Below are 23,289 nucleotides of genomic sequence, written 5' to 3' on the forward strand. Positions count from 1 at the left end.
ACATTAGGGGTCGCTATTGTGCGTTTACAAGTCCCCTGCTGCTCGCTTTTGTCGCACAAACGTTTTCCACGAGACAAAAGAATGTGGCGATAAAGTCGTGATATTTTGTCGGGGATTGGACAAATATCGCAGGAACCCCCCCCCCATGATAATGGGGCTCTCCTGCGATAAAAGGTCACGGTTTTGTGAATCTGTGCCATAGCCAGATAAGTAAGTTAGCCAGATAAGACTTATTCTGCTAACTCACAAGGAATATTCAGCAGCAGTTGCTGAATATCCCCATAAAAATCACTAGTTAGCTGGATAAGACTTATCTGGCTAATTTTTTACCTGCTATTGAGCAGGTCTAACGTATCTGATTAAGTTAACCAGATAAGTCCGAATATCGGTACTTATCAAGCTGAGTTAACCAGATAAATAGCTCTTTCTCAATCTGCCGACATCCCGCTCACTACTTATCCGGCTAAGTGGCGATCCCTGGACCGCACCTGGATCTTCTTCTGCCACCACTTAGCTGGCTAAGTAACCCTGAAAATAGGACTCTATAGCTTTGTTTATACTTTTGGTTCATCGTTGGAAGAAATACTCTGTTCATATTTCCTCTGTAAATAGGAGGTCCTACATGTTGCAGGGGTTGAGATGCAATTAACAGCTGCCTATTCCTTCATGACCATTTTACAAGAGGAGCTGGTGTCGATTAATTCTTACTGCCACTCATTCCTCCAAATCATTCTGCAGAATCTGGAGCACAGAGACACAGGTGAGGAGAAGGGCTTTCTTCTATGGCATCCAAGTTCAAATGAACAGAATATGTTTGGTTGTTGTTAAAGCCACTCATAAGGATTACATTATTAGTATTTTAGCAATAAGGATATATTAAGGAGAAAACTCATTTCTTCCAGCCTAAAGCTTGCTGTAATGGAAGCAATTTTCAAAGCTATGTATGTGCATAAAGCACATGTAAAACTGTGTGCATCTCCGCGAACTGCAGAGAGGCGTTCTGGGGGTGTGTGTGTGTGTGATTTTTAAGAGTGCGTTTGTAAATTATCCTGCGGAAATCATGCCTTCCAAAGAGCAGGTGTAATATGTGCACGTGTTTGGCCAATTTCCCCTGTATTTTTTGCGCATGAGTTCACTTTGAAAATTCTCCGTGAAGTCTGGGCGGCCATTGTGAAAATTACCCTCAGAATGGGCAGAATTGCAGGAGCTTTCCGACTGACGGTATTTTTTTGCCCATATGCTTGCATCTAGGACTATATGGTTTAGACCTAGCTTTAACTCATTCCCACTCCTCTTTATTTATATTCATATATATATATATATATATATATATATATATATATATATAAGAATAACAAAATTCTTTTGGTCAACATAGCTGTTCACAATAGACAAAATCCCATCTCAGAACTTTCAGGGGCTATCCTGCAGCGTCAACTTTCTTTAAGCACACTTTGGGGACGCTTGTCAGTCCCCTCTGATTTCAGCTTTCTTTTGGAGTATGAGTCCTAGTAAAACTATATTACAATATCTCAGGCACTGTTTGCCACAAGGATAAGTAATAGATGCTTCTCAGTCCGCTCGGAGTTGTGCAGTTATCCAGCTTTGCTGAAGGTACTTGGCCCTTGGCTTCACTTACAATACACCCAACATGTTTCATTCCCAGCGTCTTAATTTCAGTGTATGAAATGTTTTATGTTATGAATTATAATTAAGTAATAATCATAGTGTGCTCGCTTTAGGTATTAAATCAGTTCTTTTCCAGTTTGTGTCTGCTTAAAATAGCTTTTGGTTCCAGCCGTTTTGATACTTGAAGCAGAGGAGATTTTTTTTTTACTACTGCAGCATGTAGAAAGCGGTTTTAGAAAATCAGTTACGCACAAAAAAGTCTTACAGAAAGGCATTGCAGGTTAAAGCCGTTGTCACAGGGTTACATATCCAGCTCAGATTGACAGAGGCTTGAAAAGGCAGCCTACGCGGCCTCAGTCCTCTTCCAGAGCACAGGTATCCACCTCCCTCCCATTTTGGCACTAATTGGCAGCATTGTTGGCAGTGACGGCCGAGAGCCCGCAGATTGGGCAGACATGGAGACTGAATCACCCTCTCAGCCTCAGAGGTGCCCCCTTCAGAGCAGGGCTGTGTGGGGAAGCTTGCATTGCCACTGTCCATACTTCACCTAGTCTGTGGATAGACAGAGGTTTGGTTTCCAGTGTTTTCCATATGGCACCTTTCATGAGCACTAAAGTCACTAAAGAAAAAGAGGAAAAAAAATCTAAAAAGGAAAAAAGCATCATAACATTTTCTCTAACAGGTGTCAGTAATGCATGGTTGGATACTCTTCTCTCAGTCATCGAAGCTTTGCCAAAAGAGAACATCAGACATGAGGTAAGGATATTTTTCTTTCAGAAGTTTTGATAAAAGCATAGTTTAGTGACTTATTATTATAATATACTGGAGTGTACTATGGATAAGGAAATTCAGTTTTATAGATGGCCCAGGAACCTTAATATAGCACCCTTTTGCATTGTCATTACATCACAAATAGTGTTTATGATATCCCAGTATTTTCTAAAATTCAGGACAGAATTTTGACCATGTTTGAAGACCATTTTGAGCTGTTATTAAATCACAGATATCAACAACATTTTCCTGTAATATCATTCCACAAGTATGTGAAATACAGGATCACTTATTTAGCTTATATGTTAATACAGTGCATTTATATGGTGGAAACTTCTGCCATATGAGACGAATTTTCAGAGAGCTACGCACGTACAAAGGAGAATACACGTGCGTAAGTAGCATGCTCTTGCACAGTCTTACACAGTCGCTATTTTACAAGTATGTGCATACTTTACATCTCACACGCACATATTCGTGTGAAAAAAGGGAGCAGTATAGGTGTATACTGGGGCAGGGCCAACATTATATGTGTACATTGCTGTTACATAAGACACTTACATGTACATTGCGTAATTGATATCAGACTTGTTTCTGGTGTACTGTTGGTTGGGTGGGAGGTCTGGGTGAATTGGGGTTGTTCAGATTGAAGAACAAGGAGGGTCTCTGACCTAGGGAAGGACAGAGTGAACTAGTAAAAGAATCAGAAAACTGGTCATTTCAATTGCCGCACGCATGTTTTAAAATGCACCGAGTTTGGCATGTAAATTGGGTTTTACGCAAGCAAGTCCTACCTTTTTTCATGTGTATAATGTATGCACGTATTTTTTTTTGAAAAGGGTAGGAAAACTGCACACGTTCAATACGTTAAAATACTCACTTTCCATGTATTCCATGTATTCTTGTGTAAGCAAGCATACACACGCATGTACGTTGGGAGTGGTAGACGCGTATTTTATAATACACACATACCTGATACACGCGGGTTAAAAATGCTATTGTAGATCTCTGCACAACTATATATGCACGTATATGTGGCCACATGGAGTTGTTTGAAAATTATCCTCTAAATCACCTATTAGAACTGTGTTTCTTACTCTGTCAAATGTTTTTTTTTTTAACATATACATCACGTCAGCATCTCAGAAACCTTGGTTATCCAGGCTCTGGATTACTTGTTTCCAGGCCTAGATTTAAGACTGAATGTTTATTTATTTATTTATTTATTTATTTATTTATTTATTTAGAGTTTTTCCATACCGGCATTCGCGATGGGAATCGCATCATGCAGGTTTACAATTAACAAGGTGTGACAAAGGGAATATAATAAGAACATTAACAGGTGCTAAAAGAGAATAAAATGTTAGTACACTAGAGGGGTTGGACAAAGTTTGCGAGTACTTTATAACCATGGATTTTACACCAAGCTTGAAAGAGAACGTATGCACATATTTCCGCTTCGAAATTTGCCTCAGATAGAAGGTATCCGCAGACATTTGCATCTCCTTTTTGTGCGAGTAGAAAATCTAACGGGTAAATTTTTAAAGCATGGCTCACTCAAATACCAGGTGATATGCTTGTGGCAAGGCCGTGCACATGTCAAGCTCATGTTAGAAATGGCCCAGCATATCTCCTGGTATGCGCGGAAGTGCTGGAGTCTGTAAAAGGGCCGAGCGCTGGTCGGGACAGCGTCCATTAGGCTCTGTCCCAGGGAAGTGCGTGCCGGCGCCCAGCTAGCACGCAGAACTTACTACAACTCAGGAGAGCTTATAATTTCAAAAACAAAAAAAAATAGGTTAGTATGGGGGGGTTAGGGGTCAGGGAGAAGAGGGGAAGAGGGAGGAAGGGTAGGAAAGGGGATAGGGAAGCTTCCTCCCAGTCTTCTCCTTAATTGGAGCAGACTGGGAGGCAACTGGGAATGGCCCCATTGTATCGCCGCATGTTTTTTTTTAGCAAATCACGCCCCCTTGTGCGCGTGAGTCGCAACCCGCCTACACATGCCCGTGTGGGTATCATATTTTATAACGATATTTTATTTTATAGTGCATTATTTTCCATTCCTGTCCAAAACCTGCTCCTAATAAGGCCAATATGTTTAGGAGGGAAATTTTCAAACAGCCAGTTTACTCACATAAATTATTTACTCACTTAAATGATTTGAAAATTGACATCTGAGAGTTCACGGAGCCAATGCTGGTATTTCTTTGTTTTCTCACCCAAACATGATGAGATTTTTCAGAGCCTCAAATTTTCAGTGGCTGAAGGTATTGAGGCTACTCTCTTCTTGGTATTTGAATAGTTATATAAAATGTATGCATTGATTTCCTTACCATATTTGATATCGCAACTTTCAGGCATAAATCTCAAGGTGAGTTACAAAGCATAAAACATATAGTACATTCAGTTCAGCAATAGCAAATGTAAAATGAAAGAAATAATAGAAAAACATAGCGTAAGCCTTCCTAACACCAAGTACATCAACCCAATACAGTGACAGAGTACTCTAAGTCAAGAATCAGGATTGAAAGATGGCCAAAAGAATATAATTATAAGAAGGCTTGGACAAACGGTCATGTCTTCAAAAGTTTCCTGAAAATTAGATAACTACACCGTAACAGGCAGATTTTAAACGCCCTATGCCGGGAGATACATGCGTGTCTCGGGCTGGCGCATGCCGCGCAGTTTTTAAGAAGCACCCAAGTAAGCGTGTTTCTCTTGGTACCCATTGAAACTGAAAAGACAAAAAAGGGGTGGGGTCTGGGAGGAACATGGGTGGCCTGGATCTGTAACATGAAGTCTATGTGTAAGTATTTATGTGCACAGGCATGCACCGGTGTCCCTTACCACATAACTTTACTTCTGCTATGAACATAAGAACATGCCATACTGAGTCAGACCAAGGGTCCATCAAGCCCAGCATCCTGTTTCCAACAGTGGCCAATCCAGCCCATAAGAACCTGGCAAATACCTAGTACCTATTCCATGTTACTGATGCCAGTAATAGCAGTGGCTATGTTCTAAGTCAACTTAATTAATAGCAGGTAATGGACTTCTCCAAGAACTTTTCCAATTCTGTTTTAAACACAGCTATGCTAACTGCACTAACCACATCCTCTGGCAACAAATTCCAGAGTTTAATTGTGCTTTGAGTGAAAAATAACTTTCTCCGATTAGTTTTAAATGTGCCACATGCTAACTTCATGGAGTGCCCCCTAGTCCTTCTACTATCCAAAAGAGTAAATAACCGATTCACATCTATCCATTCTAGACCTCTCATGATTTTAAACAAGTCTATCATATCCCCCTTCAGCTGTCTCTTCTCTAAGCTGAAAAGTCCTAACCTCTTTAGTCTTTCTTCATAGGGGAGCTGTTCCATTCCCTTTATCATTTATGATATCATTTATGATATCATAAATTGATATCATAAATCATTTATGATATCATTTATGATATCATTTATGATATCCTTACAAACACTCGTCGCAAGGACCATATCACACCAATCCTAAAAATCCTACACTGGCTGCCCATCCAATATAGAATACTTTTCAAGGCTCTCACCATCATCCACAAATCCGTCTACCAGCAATCCACTCTCCAACTCACCTTCCCACTCGAATTACATACTTCCGCAAGACCGATCAGAACTGCCTACAAAGGTTCGCTCAAGGCCCCCCCCAACAAATCATTTGTCCACAACTCTATTCACAAGCGTGCTCTTTCAACAGCAGGTCCACTACATTGGAATTCACTTCCCCAAGACTTACGCCAAGAACAATGCCATTCAACATTCAGAAAGAAATTGAAAACCTGGCTGTTCGCAGAAGCCTACCGCTGAAGGATCTCCTCAACCATCACTGTCTCTCATTCTCCCACCCCTCCTTAATCCCTACCCCCCCCCTCTTTTCCCTCTCCCCTTCCCCCCCACCCAACCTCACCCTTTCCTTCTCCCACTGGACATACCTTGCTAATAACTGCCTAGGATAAATCTATGTTTACGTATCTTATAGTTTTTGTTGATTATATATTTATCTCTCTCTAATTGTTTCTTAGTTTAAATTCTGTACTGTCTTCCATTGCCCAGGTTTTACGCTCCCTGTTTAATGTAACTTTACTTTCTACCTTGATGTTAATTGGTTTCCCCTCAGTTACATTGTAAACCGGTACGATAAGACCTAGTCTTGAGCATCGGTATAGTAAAAGAAATTAAATAAATAAATAAATAAATAAAATAAAAATCATTTTGGTCGCCCTTCTCTATACCTTCTCCATCGCAACTATATCTTTTTTGAGATGCGGTGACCAGAATTGTACACAGTATTCAAGGTGCGGTCTCATGGAGAGATACAGAGGCATTATGACATTTTCCGTTTTATTCACTATTCCCTTTCTAATAATTCCCAACATTCTGTTTGCTTTTTTGATTGCCGCAGCACACTGAACCGATGATTTCAATGTGTTATCCACTATGACACCTAGATCTCATTCTTCATTGGTAGCTCCTAATATGGAACCTAACATTGTGTAACTATATCATGGGTTATTTTCCCTATGTTCATCACCTTGCCCTTATCCACATTAAATTTCATCAGCCATTTGGATGCCCAATTTTCCAGTCTCACACGGTCTTCCTGTAATTTATCACAATCTGCTTGTGATTTAACTACTCTGAACAATTTTGTATCATCTGCAAATTTGATTACCTCATTCGTTGTATTTCTTTCCAGATCATTTATAAATATATTGAAAAATACGGGTCCCAATACAGATCTCTGAGGCACTTCACTGCCCACTCCCTTCCACTGAGAAAATTGTCCATTTAATCGTACTCTGTTTCCTGTCTTTTAGCTAGCTTGTAATCCACGAAAGGACATTGTCACCTATTCCATGACTTTTTACTTTTCCTAGAAGCCTCTCATGAGGAACTTTGTCAAACGCCTTCTGAAAATCCAAATATACTACATCTACCAGTTCACCTTTGTCTACATGTTTATTAACTCCTTCAAAAAAGTGAAGCAGATTTGTGAGGCCAGACTTGCCTTGGGTAAAGCCATGCTGACTTTGTTCCATTAAACCATGTCTTTCTATATGTTCTGTGATTTTTATATTTAGAACACTTTCCACTATTGTTCCTGGCACTGAAGTCAGGCTAACTGGTCTGTAGTTTCCCGGATCACCCCTGGAGCCCTTTTAAAATATTGGGGTTATTAGCCATCCTCCAATCTTAATGATAGGTTACAAATTTTTACTAATAGGTCTGAAATGTTTTAGTTCCTTCAGAACCCTGGGGTATATACCATCCAGTCCAGGTGATTTACTACTCTTCAGTTTGTCAATCATGCCTACCACATCTTTTAGGTTCTAGGTTAGCTCAGGTGAGTTTTTAGTTACAGGCACTTGGACTTCTTTTCTTATTATTGGAACCTCACTGTCGGGATAACCTAATACTAATGCATCATTAGTATCCTTTGAAGATACCTCCCTCTGAACCATGCACTGCTGAGTGACTGTCGGCTTTCCCCTTTGTTCTAGTTTAAAAGCTGCTCTGTCTCCCATCCCTTTGGAAGAGACTCCCCCTTCCCCAAAAGGTTCCCCAATTCCTTACAAAACTGAATCCCTCTTCCTTGCACCATCGTCTCATCCACGCATTGAGCCTCCGGAGCGTGGAACAAAGAGCATTTCAGAAAATGCTACCCTGGAGTTTCTGGATTTAAGCTTTCTATCTAAGAGCCTAAATTTGGCTTCCAGAACCTGCCTCCCACATTTTCCTATGTCATTGGTGCCCACATGTACCACGACAGCCGGCTCCTCCCCAGCACTGTCTAAAATGCTATCTAGGTGACGCGTGAGGTCTGCCACCTTCGCACCAGGTAGGCATGTTACCAGGCGATCCTCATGCCCACCAGCCACCCAGCTGTCTACATTCCTAATAAGTGAATCACCAAATATGATGGCCGACCTAACCCTTCCCTCCTGGGCAGTAGGCCCTGGAGACACATCCTCGGTTCGAAAGGAGAATGCAAGGACCTGGAGAGCAGGTCCTTGCTACAGGATTCTTTCCTGCTGCATCAGGTTGATGCTCTCCAATCATGAGACCTTCTTCCTCCAAGGCAGCACCAGGGCTGCCAGTCTGAAGTTGGGATTTGGCTACTATGTCCCTGATGGTCTCATCTATATACCTCTCTGTCTGCCTCAGCTCCTCCAGGTCTGCCACTCTAGCCTCCAGAGATCGGACTTGTTATCTGAGAAACAGGAGCTCTTTGCATCGCATGCACATGTACAATTTCTCACCAGCGGGTAAAAAATCATACATATGAAAAGACTGGGAAGCCCGCCTCTTGCTGCTGAACTGCTGCCTTCATCTCAGATTTGTTCAGTTCCTGGTTAAGTTTTAGGTTGCTATGGGAGTAGGAATTTCTTCCAGGACAAGCAGGATGGTAGTCCTCACATGTGGGTGACATCATCAGATGGAGCCCTGTCACGGAACACTTTTGTCAAAGTTTCTAGAAACGTTGACTGGCCCACTGAGCATGCCCAGCATGGCACCAACCCTGCAGCCACCAGGGGTCCCCCTTCAGTCTCTTTTTTTCCATGCAGCAGTTGCCTCGCAGTTAGGAGCTCTGTGAGATTTTACCTCACAACTTCTCCTCACGGTACGTTTGAGGATTATCTTCATTAAAATCACCCTCACCGGAGTCCCCCATCGAATACATTTCCTCCAACGCCCAGGAAGTGTATTCCCTGTGTTTCGCGGTTGATTCCCAGCGGCAGTCTTTCGTTTACCGATGGTCATCGACCGCACGCGCGCCAAAGTTTTTCCATAGCGACAGGTTTTAGAAAATGCCCCGAGTGTCCAAGGACAATGTCCATAATGGACCCACACAACATTTCGGGCGGATTTTAAAAGCCCTGCTCGCGTAAATCCGCAAACAAAAGTACGTGATCGCGCTTTTTTAAAAAATCTACCCCTTTGTGTGTTGTGTTTAGGATTCTCACACGACGTCCATTGGTGTCCAAAATGTGCACAAATGACCCTTAAGGAAAGGCGCACTCGTTTGGAGAAAATGCAGCAGCCCTTTAGTCCTAAAGGTACTGCTTCATCGTCTCCAACACAGCCATAACCTTCCAAAGAGGGTCCTTCGACATCAAAGATGTCGAGCAAACACCTTATTGGAGCGGGTGACCAGCCGTAACCGACCCCCTCACAGGCATCAGATTGTTCATCCTTGGCAGCAGGGAAGGACCGAACCGAGCACCGGGGGAAACACTGGCACTGGCATTGTCGCAATTCCATGCCCGGTGACAGCACCGATTCTGCAGGGGCATTGATGGCCATCGAGCTGCCTGAGAAGAAGACCCGGGGAGAGGAACCCCCATCCTCCTCTGGACCCGGGTCACCGAGGCGTTCCCCACCAATATCGGTGCCGGGTACTGAATCTCCACAGATCACTGTGGAAACAACAGTAAAGCCTAGCCTGCCTCCTGCCCCAGGCACAGTGCTTTCAATGCCAGCCTCAAAGGGGGAATTGGACATAAAGGTCCAGGAGGCAGTGCTTAAAGCCCCCCAGGGCTTCCATTCACCATTGGTGCTGCATCCATACCGACACTGCAATCGGAGCACTCGATGTTTGCACCACTTTTTGAGCACCTAGATGTGCTCATCGGTGCCGTGTCGACTCCTTCTATGCCATCGGGTCTGTTGGCATCTACTCATCCATCCATGCTTCTGCAGGTCCCGATTCCCATACCGGGTTCCTCGGAGGACGATGAAGCGGTACCTGGCCAGACCACTCCATGGAAGCCACCGATGTTGGAGCCAATACCTGGACCATCGGGAATATCGATGCCTAAACGTACCTCGTCCGTTTCCAAATTATCGTTCTCGACTCCGGGTCCATTGATACCAATACCAGGTCCATCAATACCAGAACTGGGTCCATCGATGCCAGCACCGGATCCACCGATACAGCCGCAACCTCCATCGAAGCCATCCCATCACCGATTGAGGCCTTCTCACCCTCTCGAGTTTAATGTGCTTCCTCCCTCAGGAGATCCACAAGGATAAGGGGAAAGGCCCTATGATCCCTGGGAAGACGATTCTACCGATGAATCCTCTCATACTTCCGAAGATCTCTCCTTTGCCAGTTTTGTCAGGGAGATGTCTGAAACCATTCCATTTTCTTTGGCTACGGAGGTAGACGCTCGCCACCAGATGTTGGAGGTACTACAATTTGTAGATCCTCCAAAAGAAGTAATGGCGATACCAGTGCACAAATTGCTTCTTGACCTCCTGCACTGCATCTGGGTGCACCCAGGTACTCTAGTCAATAAGAAGACTGATGCTACGTACCTGGTCCAGCAGGCCCCAGGTTTCCAAAAAAGTCAGCTCCCTCACCAATCTGTAGTGGTGGAGTCAGCGCAGAAGAAAGCCAAAAGATCACATCCACATTCTTCTGCTCCTCCTGGTAAGGACCAGAAGGCACTGGATACATTAGGATGCAAAGTCTTTCAGGGGTCCATGTTGATAGTGCAGATAGCTGACTATCAACTATACATGGCCCAGTACAATAGGAATCTCTGGAAGTAAGTCCAAACATTTGCAGATTCCTTACCACACCAACAACAAGAATCCCTGTCCTCCATTATTCAAAAGGCAATGGAAGCAGGTAAGCACGAGGTTAGAGCTGCTTACGACTCATTTGAAACTGCATCCAGAGTCTCAGCAGTCGGCTGTCTCCTATTTGGAGACAAGATCCAGGACGCAGTAACTCAGCTAAAAGATTACCATGAGACCCTGCATCAGTTATCAACTGCCTCCACAGAGCCACCCTCCGAAGCCCCTGGGGGCATACGTAGGGACGTCAGAAGACAATAATACAGACTACGAAGATACTATCCTCCAGCTTCCCGTGCTACAACAGCCTGGGCCCAACGGAGAGGACAAACACATCAAGTAAGACAACCTAGGTTGCCGCCAGCTCCTCAGGCTGTTTCGGCGACAACGTTTTAATTCCTCTCTAGAGAGCAGTACCCATTTCATATTTCTCTTAAAATGAAAATTTCACCTGTATGCCCCATCTACATCTTTGTATCACAAAAGATCACGATACTATTATAGGGCATCAGAAGTCCTCTAGAGGCAATGAGATGGGTACTGCTTTTTAGGCTGGAGATTCGGATGATTCGGTATATTCTCTAGTCATTACATAAGTGCCTACCTAAAGTGTAGGACTTCACCTCGTAGTCCAGCTGTTTCCATTTTAACGCTTAGCCACACATATCAACTCAGGCTAATACAAACAGGCTAACTTCAGTTAGTCAGCCAGAGTGACTCACTGCTCTCCTGATTAACAGATGTTGGTACCTAATCAAACTAAATCACACTACCTTAACACCTTTTCAAGGTGAGTAACTGAACTGAACTTTTCAACCTTTTTACTTAGGTATACACTGCTCCTAGCTTATTTCTAGCTTCTGGCTACCTTATTTTTTTTTGTTTTTAATATACAAACACTCTAACTTCTGCTTATTAGCTGCCTTACAGACTATTAAAAATAAACACACTAACTACTGCTTATTACCTGCCTTACTGACTGACTATGTAAAAATACAGTCTAACTTCTGTTTATTCGCTACCTTACTGACTATTAAAAGCACAAACATACTAAATAATATTCCCAAATAGTTAACTTCACCCCAATACTTTTAAAAAAGAAAATTTCCCAAGCAAAACTTACTGATTCCTTTCAGCCGTCAGCAAGGTGATCCTCTCCTCTCAGTGTATGGTGTGTATTTATTTATTTACTTTCTCTTTTTTCTATACCACCTATCATCAATCTAGGCGGTTTACACATTTTTCACATAAAATTTTAACATAAATAAAATACAGTACCAGTACAAAATAATTTAAAACACACAACATGAATAAGCAATTCTTGAATGTCCTCTCTAAACCTTTTTGCTGCTTAACTCTTCAGCCCTGTCTCTTTACCTTTAGAAATCATTAAAATAAAACATCAGGGCTAGTCAGCAGGGCTTGAAGGGTCAGGGCTATTAGGATAAAAAGGAGGCTACCTAGGGGGGTTAGGAAATCCTCTCCTTTTACTGGTGTGAACTGGGGATGAATTGGGGAAATGGGTATTTGCGTCAGTGCACGCGCCTAGCAAAATCACCCCACTTACATGGTAGAGGCAGCATTTGCTTGTATGTCCATATAAAATTGCGCACACATGTATGTGCGAACTTCCAATTTTATAACATATACGCATATACGTGCGTATGATATAAAATGGCCGTGTCCATTAGCGCGAGCCGGCATTCGTGTATACATGTACTCCCACGCAACTGCTTAACAGTTACCATCCGAGTGAATATCCAGAGGTACCTCATTCCATGGAGCAGGGCCAGTGATGCTGAAAGCTAATCTGCAGGTCTCAGCGAGCTTTTCCTTAGAAAGAGGAGTAGCAATCAGCAAATCCTGCTGTGAAGAACGCACATTCTTTCCAGGCACATAAATAAACGGGACCTTTCTATTTTAGGTACTTAAACATAATAGATAAGATTTTAAATTGAACTTGCCACGAAAAAGCAACCAGTGTAACTCCTCCAGAATTGGTGTATCATGCTCTTTGGGCTTAGAATTTTTTGCTGCTTTATTCTGGAGGAATTGGAGACTTTTGAGAATGCTTTGTGTTAGCCCTTGAGGTAGCGAGTTGCAGTAATCACTCGTACTTGTCATCAGTGCATGAATAATTAATGATATATCTGTGCAAGACAGAAAGGGGGATAACTTTCTGTTGTGTCGCAGAGAAATAACCGACTGAATCACTGATGTAATTTGGGGGACTAATGATAGCTTGGAATCAATAATGACTCCCAAGATCGCAGATCACCTCTGTTGATTTCATTTCTAACCACATAACAGAGGGAAGAACTATGAAGGATCTAGCTCTTCTAGATAACTGTAATAGTTGGGATTTGTGGGATTTAAACTTAACATAGATGAGGTCAACCAGTCAGTTAGTATTTCTCAGTAGGAATTCACAGTGGCAATTGTCACAACCTCCTCATTTGAACTTCATCAGCATAATCATGACAGGTGACACAAATCCCTCAATTATTTTAGTAGTGGAGCTAAATAAGATATTAAACACTAGTAGCAACAAAGATCCCTATTGAACACTTCAAGTAAGTTTCTAGAGTAAGGAATAGTTCCTATTCCAACTGATATAATGGGTTAATTCTGAATGACATGATATAAACCACTAAAAAGGGATTCCCCTGACACCAGCAACCTGTAATTGCTGTAGTAACAGCTCATAAGAACATAAGAACTTGCCATACTGGGTCAGGCCAAGGATCCATCAACCCAGTATCCTGTTTCCAGCAGTGGCCAAACCAGGTAACAAGTATCTGGCAAGATCCCAAACAGTAAATAGATCCCATGCTGTTATTGTACAGTGATAAGTGGTGGTTATTCTTAAGTCTACTTGGTTACTAACAGTTTATTGACTCCAGGAATTTGTCCAAACCTTTTTTAAACCTAGCTATGCTAACAACCTTAACCACATCCTCTGGTAATGAATTCCAGAGCTTAATGGTACATTAAAGGAAAAATAAATTTTTCTGATTTGTCTTGAATATGCTACTTACTAACTTCATCGAGTACCCTCTAGTCTTTATAATTTTTGAAAGTGTAAATAACCGATTTACATTTACCTGTTCTAATCCACTCATGATTTCATAGACCTCTATCATATCCCCCCTCTGCCTTTTCTCCAAGCTGAACAGACCCAACCTCTTTAGCCTTTCCTCATAGGGGAGTTTTTCCATCCCCTTTATCATTTTGGCCACCCTTCTCTATATATATCTTTTTTGAGATGCAGCAACCAGAACTGCACACTGTACTCTAAGTGAGGCTTCCCATGGAGCGATACAAAGTCATTATAGCATTCGCCATTTTATTCTCCATTCCTTTTCTAACAATTCCTAACATTTTATTTGCTTTTTTGACCAACATTGCATGTTGAACCGAGGATTTCAAAGTATTATCCACTGAGGCCCAGTTTCTTTTCCTGAGCGGTAACCCCTAATATGGAAACTAACATCATATAATTACAGTGTGGGTTACTTTTCTCCATGTGCATTACTTTACATTTGTCCACATTAAATTTCATCTGCCATTTAAATGCCCAGTATTCTACACTCGCAAGATCCTTTTGCAATTTTCCACAAAAACTCCGAGGGGAGTTTCTAAATTTTCTCATTTTCCACAAAAACTCCGAGGGGAGTTTCTAAAAAAAACAAAAAACAAACAGCACTTTTCAGTGCTAGAATGGCACCCAAACCGCCTGGCTTCAGATATTGCTAGTGTGGTAAATTTATGTCCATAGCCGATGGACATATCTTCTTCTATATTTGCCTGGGCCCTGAGCATGACCAGTCCCAACTGTCTTCTACAACAGCAAGGTGGTGCCTTTTCACAAACACAACTTGGGGTTTTACTCCCAATATTTCCCCATACCAAAGAAATCAGGAGGTTTCCATCCGATCCTGGATTTAAGAGCCCTCAACAAGTTCATGCCAAGGGAGAAGTTCAAGATGACCTCCTTGAAATCCATCCTACCTTATCTTCAACCTAACGACTTGATGTTTTCAAATCAATGGATACCACTGCCAGTGCGAGGTATTCCCTTTTGGTGTATCGTCCGCCCCGAGAGTCTTTACCAAGCAGTGGCCCACCTCAGACAGAAGGGGATCCAGCTATTCCCTTATCTGCCATTTGTTTGTTTTTTTGAAGACTGTTCTACTTACAATGTTATTCGTTATCTGTCAAACTGTTCTAATGTAACGCCTTAACACACTATTTGTTATCTGACGACTTGTTTTCAATGTAACGCCTTAGCTGCGATTGTTCAGTTAATATGGAAACCGACATGATTTGATATTTTTTTGTCAAGAATGTCGGTATATAAAAATTCTACATAAATAAATAAATAAATCTGGACAATTGGTTTCTGGTAGCCTCAGAAGTGAACTCTCTACGGGAACATTTGACACAGACAATCCATTGCTTGGAAGATCTAGGTTTCTGATAAACTACAAGAAATCACATCTCCACCCTGCACAGCTTCTGCAATTTATTGGAGCAAAAATTAACAGTTGCAGGGAGAGCTTATCTCCCAGAGGACAGAGCAAAAACCATTCAGTCGTTAGCGCTGCAACTAGAGAATGACTCACCCCTTTGCCCGCCAAGTTTTATCCCTCCTCGGCCACATGGCGGCACCGATCTATTTAGTACCAAATACCAAACTCCATATGAGATGCCTGCAATGGGGATTAAAGTCACAATGGACTCAGTTCACTCTGCTGTTACACATCAAAGTGAAGTTAACAAATGCCATGCACAGAGACATAACATGGTGGCTACTCCCACGCAACCTCTCTGTGGGAGCGCTCTTCCGCAGCCCAGTACATCAAATAGTTCTGACCATAGACGCCTCAGTGCTGGGTTTGGCGGGGGGTGGGGGGGGGGGCACACTTGGGCCGACTAAAAACAGAGGGACTGTGGTCCCCATCAGAGGCCAATTTTCAAATAAATCTGCTGGAGCTAAGAGCAATTTGAAATTCCTTTCTGAATTTCTCAAACCAAATCGTAGGGAAGCATATCATGATCCACACGGATAATCAATTAGCCATGTTTTATATAAACAGAGAAGGAGGGTCAGGTTCCTGGCCACTTTGCAAGGAGGTGATCTGGATCCCTGAATGGGCAGAGACATACGCCATCTCCCTACAAATGAATTATATTCCAGGAGTGGCCAACTGTCTAAGCAGGGTGTTCCACCCACACGAATGGTCTCCAAATCAGGGCATGGAGGACGACCTCTTCGAGATATGGGGTCTTCCTCACATGGATCTTTTAGCCAAGGAATGTAACAGAAAAGTTCAGGCGATCTGTTCCATATATCTCAGCCAACAAAGATTCACGCAAGAAGCATACCTTGGATAGGAGATCTTCTATATACTTAGCCTCCAATTCCTCTCATCTCCAGGATGATTCAAAAATGCATCAAGGATATCACGGACCTGATGCTTATTTCTCCGTTGTGGCCGAGACAAGCTTGGTACGCCTATCTAGTTCGTCTTTCCATAGCTTCTCCTATCTTGTTGGAAAACAGGATGGATCTGCTAACGCAGGAGGGAGGAACATTACTGAACCCCATGTATTCTTCACTTCATCTCACAGCATGGAGATTGATAGGACAGTATTAAACCATCTTTACTTGTCGGCAGGGGTTGAGGACATCCTTATATCATCACAAAAGTCTTCTACAAGAAAAGATTATCAGGGGAAATGGTACTGTTATTTGAATTGGTCTCATGCAAAAGAAATAAATCCATTCTCCTACTCACCAGAGACCTTGCTAGAGTACCTTCACACTCTCTATGAGTTTGGCTTGGCAATAGCCTCTGTCAGGGTTCATGTGAGTGCTATGGCGGCATATCATCATTCAAACAATGGACGTCCAATATTGAACCATCCCCTGATTTCTCATTTCATGAAAGGGATCTTCACAAGGTGCCATTGCTGGTCATTTGCATCACATCCCACTACTGTCTGGATCAGCAATCAGCTTCCGATGCAGCACTGGGTTCGGTGGTATTGTCTGCTTCAGTAAGAAGCAGACAGTACCTTGTGAGCAGGTTGTGTATACAAGACTTTCAATGTCTGACAAGGGTGCCAGTCCCCATTCAGGGCATATACATAGTGCACCACTTATCTGGGCTGGGGACTCCAAAAAGCATGGCTAATTCAGCCCTGCTATTGACAGGAAAAAGCAAGTTTGCTTACCATAAACGGTGTTTCCATAGATAGCAGGATGAATTAGCCATGCTGACACACCTGCCTATGTTACAGACTGAGGAGAAGTAACCGATTTGCGCAGGAAGACACAAGTAGTTGCACAGAGCCAAAGCTCTGTAATCGCTGAGAGAAGCTCTGTTTACAGAGGACATCCCAGACAGCATGGAGGACATCCCAGACAGAATGGCTAATTCATCCTGCTGTCTACGGAAACACCGTAAGTAAACTTGCTTTTATTTGTCTGAGAATCAGAAATAATGAACTGATTACCATATATTGAGCCTTATTCTTTAAGGCTTTCCATTTTGTGTCTATGGGAAAAAATACTCAGTTAATGAGGGCCATTGACTTAATTAGTTGAAAAATTCATTTTGAGTAATCATTGGACAAATTTAGCTGTTCAGAGAATATTTTCTAAGCACATTTAGTGATTGATTTTCAAAGTACTTTATGTGCCTAAAACCCTGTTTTAGGTAGATAAATTGCACTTTGAATATCAATTGGGGAAATTCTAGGGATAAAAGTACATGCAAAAGCTAAATTTGCATGAACTTTTACCTGAACTCCAAATAGGTGGTCCGGGGGGACTGGGAAAGGATTTATGCCCATACTTTCAATTTTCAAAAGTGTGCACATAAATCTATATACAAAGTTACACTTGATCCGAGCATAAGCTTTCTGCACCTACGTCTGTGCACGGAATGGGTGAACCTATGAATTTTCATAGCAGCCTTATGCGCATATGTTCACTTTCAAAATTTGGGTTAAAATCTTTGGGTACAAAGAACTCGCAGCCTTTAGCGCAATGCTGACCATTTGAAATTACCCTCCTAACGGCTTCTCTATATACTGTACATTCTGTTTACTCAGAGATTCATCTGATTTACATTTCCCCAGTTTTTCTTCCTACCTGTGAATTTGGCATTTAAGTAAATGAAAGCCCTCATGAAACCAAGGTGTATTTCTCTAAGTCTTAGTATTACATACTATTTTAGGAGCAAGCATATCATAGACTTACTCTAGAATCTTTTCCCAAGAGTTAGCCAATGTTTTAAGAGATAAACAATTAAACTTGATCTGTGAATTTTCCAAACAACTTCTCATAAGTGGTCACATTTTTTGAATTCCTTAAAAGTTCCATTCTAGGAACCCTGATTTGTGATATCACATATTATTTATAGTAAATTTGAGTAAAAATTGGTCTGCCCAAGACAGAAGAACTGAAGTTTAAAAACCTAATCCAGCAAATGGCCCTTAGTATGTGTAGACCCATGAACCTATTGTTGTCTAATTTGTTTGTGCCATTAAAAGTAGCGTAACTGTGCTGCTTCAATAATACACAGAGGTCCAACTTTAATACAAACCAATTTAAGTTTATTTAATATTAAAAGCCAATCTTATGAGACCTCTGGTAGACAGAGCGAGAATGCTCTCCTGGGTGTCTGTCTCCCCATTTGTAAGTCAGTGCTGACTTTTATAGATAAAACATACAAAGAACCCTAATAGAACTTCATAGAGTATCAGGCACCGCGTGTGTCCTGTCCAAATCAGACAAACTGTCTAAGCTTCCCTGGTCCCACCTCCCACCTTAAGATCCAATTAGGCCTAGCAGAGACCCACATGTCTGCTGATTAATTTCAGTAGGCCACGTGTCTGATGATGGCTATCAATCATTCTAGTAGTTCTCTGAGGTTGAAAAATAAGGCCCTCTTCATAGTGCCAAATAACAAGGAGTCCAGACTGTCATGGACCCAAAATCAGGCCTTTTCATGTTTTATTTCCCTACTATGAAACTCACTTCTAAAGAAAGTTAGACTCACAAATGACTTTTAGAGTTCAGACGCATACTGAAGACTCCGAATTGTTGTCTGCTGCCATTATAACCCTGGACAAGGTAGAAGTTTTCATTTGAGGCTGACTGAGTTTCTGTTTTCTTAGATATGATTTATGGTTCTGTGATTGTAGCTAAGATTTTATGTATAATTTATTACATTTTGTATATATTGAATGTCTTATCTAATGATCATATTTTAATTATTTATTTTGTAAAAATGTTTTGACTAATTCTGTTTTATAGTTTAATTATTATGTTGAGATATAGACTTTAAAGTGTACCCCCCTAGAAAGTTTTTCTAGTGGTAAGGCGAGTTAAAAGTCTTAAATCAAACATCACTGCTAAGAAGGGTCTTCCAGTTTCTAAGACTTCCATCCGGAGGCAGATTGAGTCGTATATTATTGGGTTGGACCAGAAATTCCATAGAACTCCTCTGTATTTGCTTTGGGCACATTCAACTAGAACAATCTCTGCTTCTTAGGCAAACATGGCTTATGCCTCTGTAAATGAGGTACACAAACAGCAACATGGCTGTTTTGTATACTTTCGTGAAGAATGCAGAGTAGACAAATGGGCATCAGCAGATGTGACTTTTGGGAAGTGAGTTCTCCAGACTGCTGTGAGTCCCGCTCTGTGAGGTATTGTTATACTACTCCCACAGATCCTAGCTGCTGAGGAGCTTAATAGAATGTGAATTATGTTTACCATTAACTGCTATTAACTGTGATACTTATTGATCTGTTTAGTGTGTAATCTAATAGGTTACCTATTCCAGCATTTGTTCTCTCTTTTAAAGTATAGTATCAAGATGTGTATATCAGATCATGTCTGAGAAATGCTCAGACAGAGCAGGAAGGAATCTGCAGGTAGAGGAGTTGGGACAGGAAATGCTATGATGCAACTTTCAGTCTGAAGCTGCATGCAGTTCCTAACACCTCTGTTATTTCTTCACACTTTGGGTCCAATTTAATAAAACTCACACTGAAATCAGAGTAAACTTTTAGCATGGGTTTTATTTAATGCACGCAATAAAGACAGGGAGGCCCCGTGGGATGCAGGAAGCTAATGACATGCAAATAGCTAAGCAGTAAAAAAAAAAAAAAGTACTCTAAACAGCTTTTTTTTTTACTCATTTGACACTCTGCATGCCATTAGCAGAATATCCATGCTAAAAAAAAAGTTAAAAAATTAACCAGGTGGCTAAGTGGGTTGAACCCCTTCCCTCCCAACTTCAAAATTAACTGAGCCCAGCCAGGCCAGCTGAGTGGGGTAACTCCCTCCCTCCTATCCACCTTCAAAAAAACTAGCTAGGGCCAGTGACCGAACCCCTGCAACCTACCTGCCTTCACAAAATGATAACCAGGCGGCCTCCAAATGTTCCCCAGCCTCAGAAGACCTTACCTGCTTGGGTGGCACTGCTCCCTCACCGTCTGCTGATTGGTCCCTCCACAGTCAGCTGTCAGTGAAAGGACCAGTCCCCTTTCAGAATTCTGAAAGGGGATTGGTCCTTTCACTGACAGGTGGCAGTGGAGGGACCAATCAGCAGACAATGGAGGAGTGAATAAATTAATATTAACTGCCTGCAGTCTACTGATTTGTCCCTCCACAATAAGCAGTGAGTGAAAGCATCATTCCCCTTTCAGAAGGCCGTCCTTTCAGAATTCTGAACGGGGATTGGTCCTTTCACTGACAACTGACAGCAGTAGTGAGGGAGCAGTCCCGCACGAGGAGGTAAAGTCTTCTGGGCTGGGATTCTCTGGGCTGGGGGAGGATTTAGAGGGTTCCTGCAGTTTTATTTTTTGGAAGGCAGGCAGATGGATGAGAGGGGAGTTGGCTTATTTTGCCCAGCTAATTTTTAAGGGGCATGGATGGTGGGAAGGAAGGAGCTCCACCGCCTGGCCCAGCAAATATTTTTTGAGGGTGGGTGGGAGGGAGGGAGAGGGTTCTGCCTCTCAGTTGACCTGGCTCAATTCAATTCTAATTTAGGTTTTGGCCTGGAGGATTCGACGCGCTGGGAATGGGATGAAGGGAGGATTTGGCCTTCCCGACCCAGCTAATTTTAATTTAATGTCTTTCAGTGGGAGGAGGTTCAGCTGGGCCTCCTTATTACTGTGGGAATTTTAATTCCTGCTTCTGATCAGGAGTTACATTTCCTGCAGTTACAGATCCTGTGCTCTGTAGCCTCCCCACTAGCATGCCTCCTCGCATTGCAGGGTAATAGGTATCTGCGCTAATCATAGCACGTGTTTTAACTCCTGCTTTGCTGCGTGTTTTTCGGTGCTAAAACCTATATTACATACCAAGCTTATGTTAGCACTGAAAAACTTGTGCTCAAACAGTAGTAAAAAGCCACTCTAAGGAGAGCACGGCTTATTACATCAGCTCCTTTGTGACGGACTAATGCCCACTGGTGTTTATATTCTCTGATGTATTTGTAAATAGAAAACTATTCTAACCTTCTCTATTGTGTGATTATGTCATTTAAAACTATTTATGATGCTATGGCAGTGAAAAAGGGTGCTGATTTGTGGTTCTTGGGGTGTTTATAATACCTAATATTCTGACTTACATGTGTGTGTTAGAACTATAGCATTTCTCTTGCATAGTTTTTTGTGTTGAATTTTCTTGTCTAAATTTTTGTTTGTTCTTTATGTGGATCTTTATAGCGCTATCACTACACAGAGCTGCATTGGTTAGCATTTGTATTCATAGCTATATTCATGAATCATAACGTATCAATATGAACACTGGAACTAAAAATGAGTGTCTGTAGATATTAGCATCCATATCAATGCAGGTACCTCCCTAACCAGGGAAGGCTTGTGTTAGTTATCTCTTGATACCCTGGCTGGATGAGTTTATGAGCCAAGGCAAAGCTTACACCAAGCAACGTGTCAAGACCAGATTAAAACATAGGCTAGCCAGTACTTTGGCCTTCTGTTCTTTGTGGCTTAGCTTTCTGTTGACATCATTGTTTAAGGCAATACTGTACCACTATGAATGTTGAGGTCCATATTCAGTCACTGGCCAGATTGCAAAGCTAGCCGGATAAACTTCTCCTGCTAACTTTGGAGGGCTATTCAGTGGAGCAGCCGCACTATTGAATATAGCTGGCTATCTTAAACATAGCTTGATAAGTTTATCCAGCTAACTTTAGGATCGCTCTGCTGCATTAGCTGAATATGTTATCTGGCTAACTGAATATCAGAGTTTCTGTCTAACCTAACTCCTTCCAGAAATACCTCCAGAAAGCTCCTCAATTATCCAGCTAAATTTTAGTCACATAATGAAATTGCAAATGTTTAGTTGGATAAAGCTCAAAATATTTAAAAGCCGGATAACTTGTGACTATCTGGCTAATTGCCTCTGAATATAGACCTCTTAATCAGTAAATGTTACTGTCTCTCTCCAAAGCAATAATGTGTTGTAATCAAGATCCACATCAGTGTGGATGTATTTAGTATTGATCTCTGGCTACATTTTGCCAGGATCCGGCACTCTGTGATGGTACTGTGATCCACTGTTTTTCTTACTGCATGTGCACAACTAGTGATCTTTATACAATCACCTTTCTTTAAAAAGAATTAACTGCTATTATTTAGACATGTAAAAATACCAAAAGTGTTAACTCTCAGCAGTGTCTGACATTTAGGTTTAAAAATCCTATTTGTTCTAAGCTAGAGGTGAGTGCAAAGTCTTAAACACTTTTATATTGAATATTTTACGTACACCTTGTTTTCATCTCCAAACCCATAATACAGCTGTTTTTAGAAATCTAAGGTGCTGAAAGGTACTAGGATTGGCAGGGTATGTGCCAGATTTCAGGAAAATAGGCTTTTGTTTGCACAGTGATGAGTAGAATGAAATTATGAATTAACGCAGGTATGCCATTGATTCTAGCCATAATTATGGGGTCTCTAGTGAAAACCTAGAGTCTTTTTATGTGATGTAATCTCAGCTTTTAAAATAAGATATTTTTGATGAAAATGTTCAATGTACTGGTAAAAACATTTCACTTATCGAGTAAAAAGGTACCCTAGTGGCTTTATATTGTGTTCCGCCATATGGGCATGACTTTTGAATTAAACGTAAACCCTGTCTCCTATTTGTTTCTGTTCATTTGAATCTGATAGATTAATTGAATAAATAAAATAAACCAACTGGTTCTTCACTGTTGCTTAGTTATTGT

At 41.7% G+C, this 23,289-nt stretch overlaps 1 protein-coding gene across 4 annotated transcripts in view; it reads left to right on the forward strand.

Annotated features, from left to right (window-relative positions):
* PPP4R4 (protein phosphatase 4 regulatory subunit 4) overlaps nt 1-23,289 on the forward strand; it is a 553,487-nt gene that overhangs the window by 245,803 nt on the left and 284,395 nt on the right. For all 4 annotated transcript variants that reach the window (XM_029597867.1, XM_029597868.1, XM_029597869.1 and 1 more), the window contains exons 4-5: nt 613-760; nt 2,312-2,385. In XM_029597867.1, the coding sequence (XP_029453727.1) occupies nt 613-760; nt 2,312-2,385 (222 nt within the window). The remainder of the gene's footprint in view (nt 1-612; nt 761-2,311; nt 2,386-23,289) is intronic.

The sequence above is a fragment of the Rhinatrema bivittatum genome, chromosome 4, assembly GCF_901001135.1.
Source record: "Rhinatrema bivittatum chromosome 4, aRhiBiv1.1, whole genome shotgun sequence".
NCBI classification, from domain to species: domain Eukaryota; kingdom Metazoa; phylum Chordata; class Amphibia; order Gymnophiona; family Rhinatrematidae; genus Rhinatrema; species Rhinatrema bivittatum.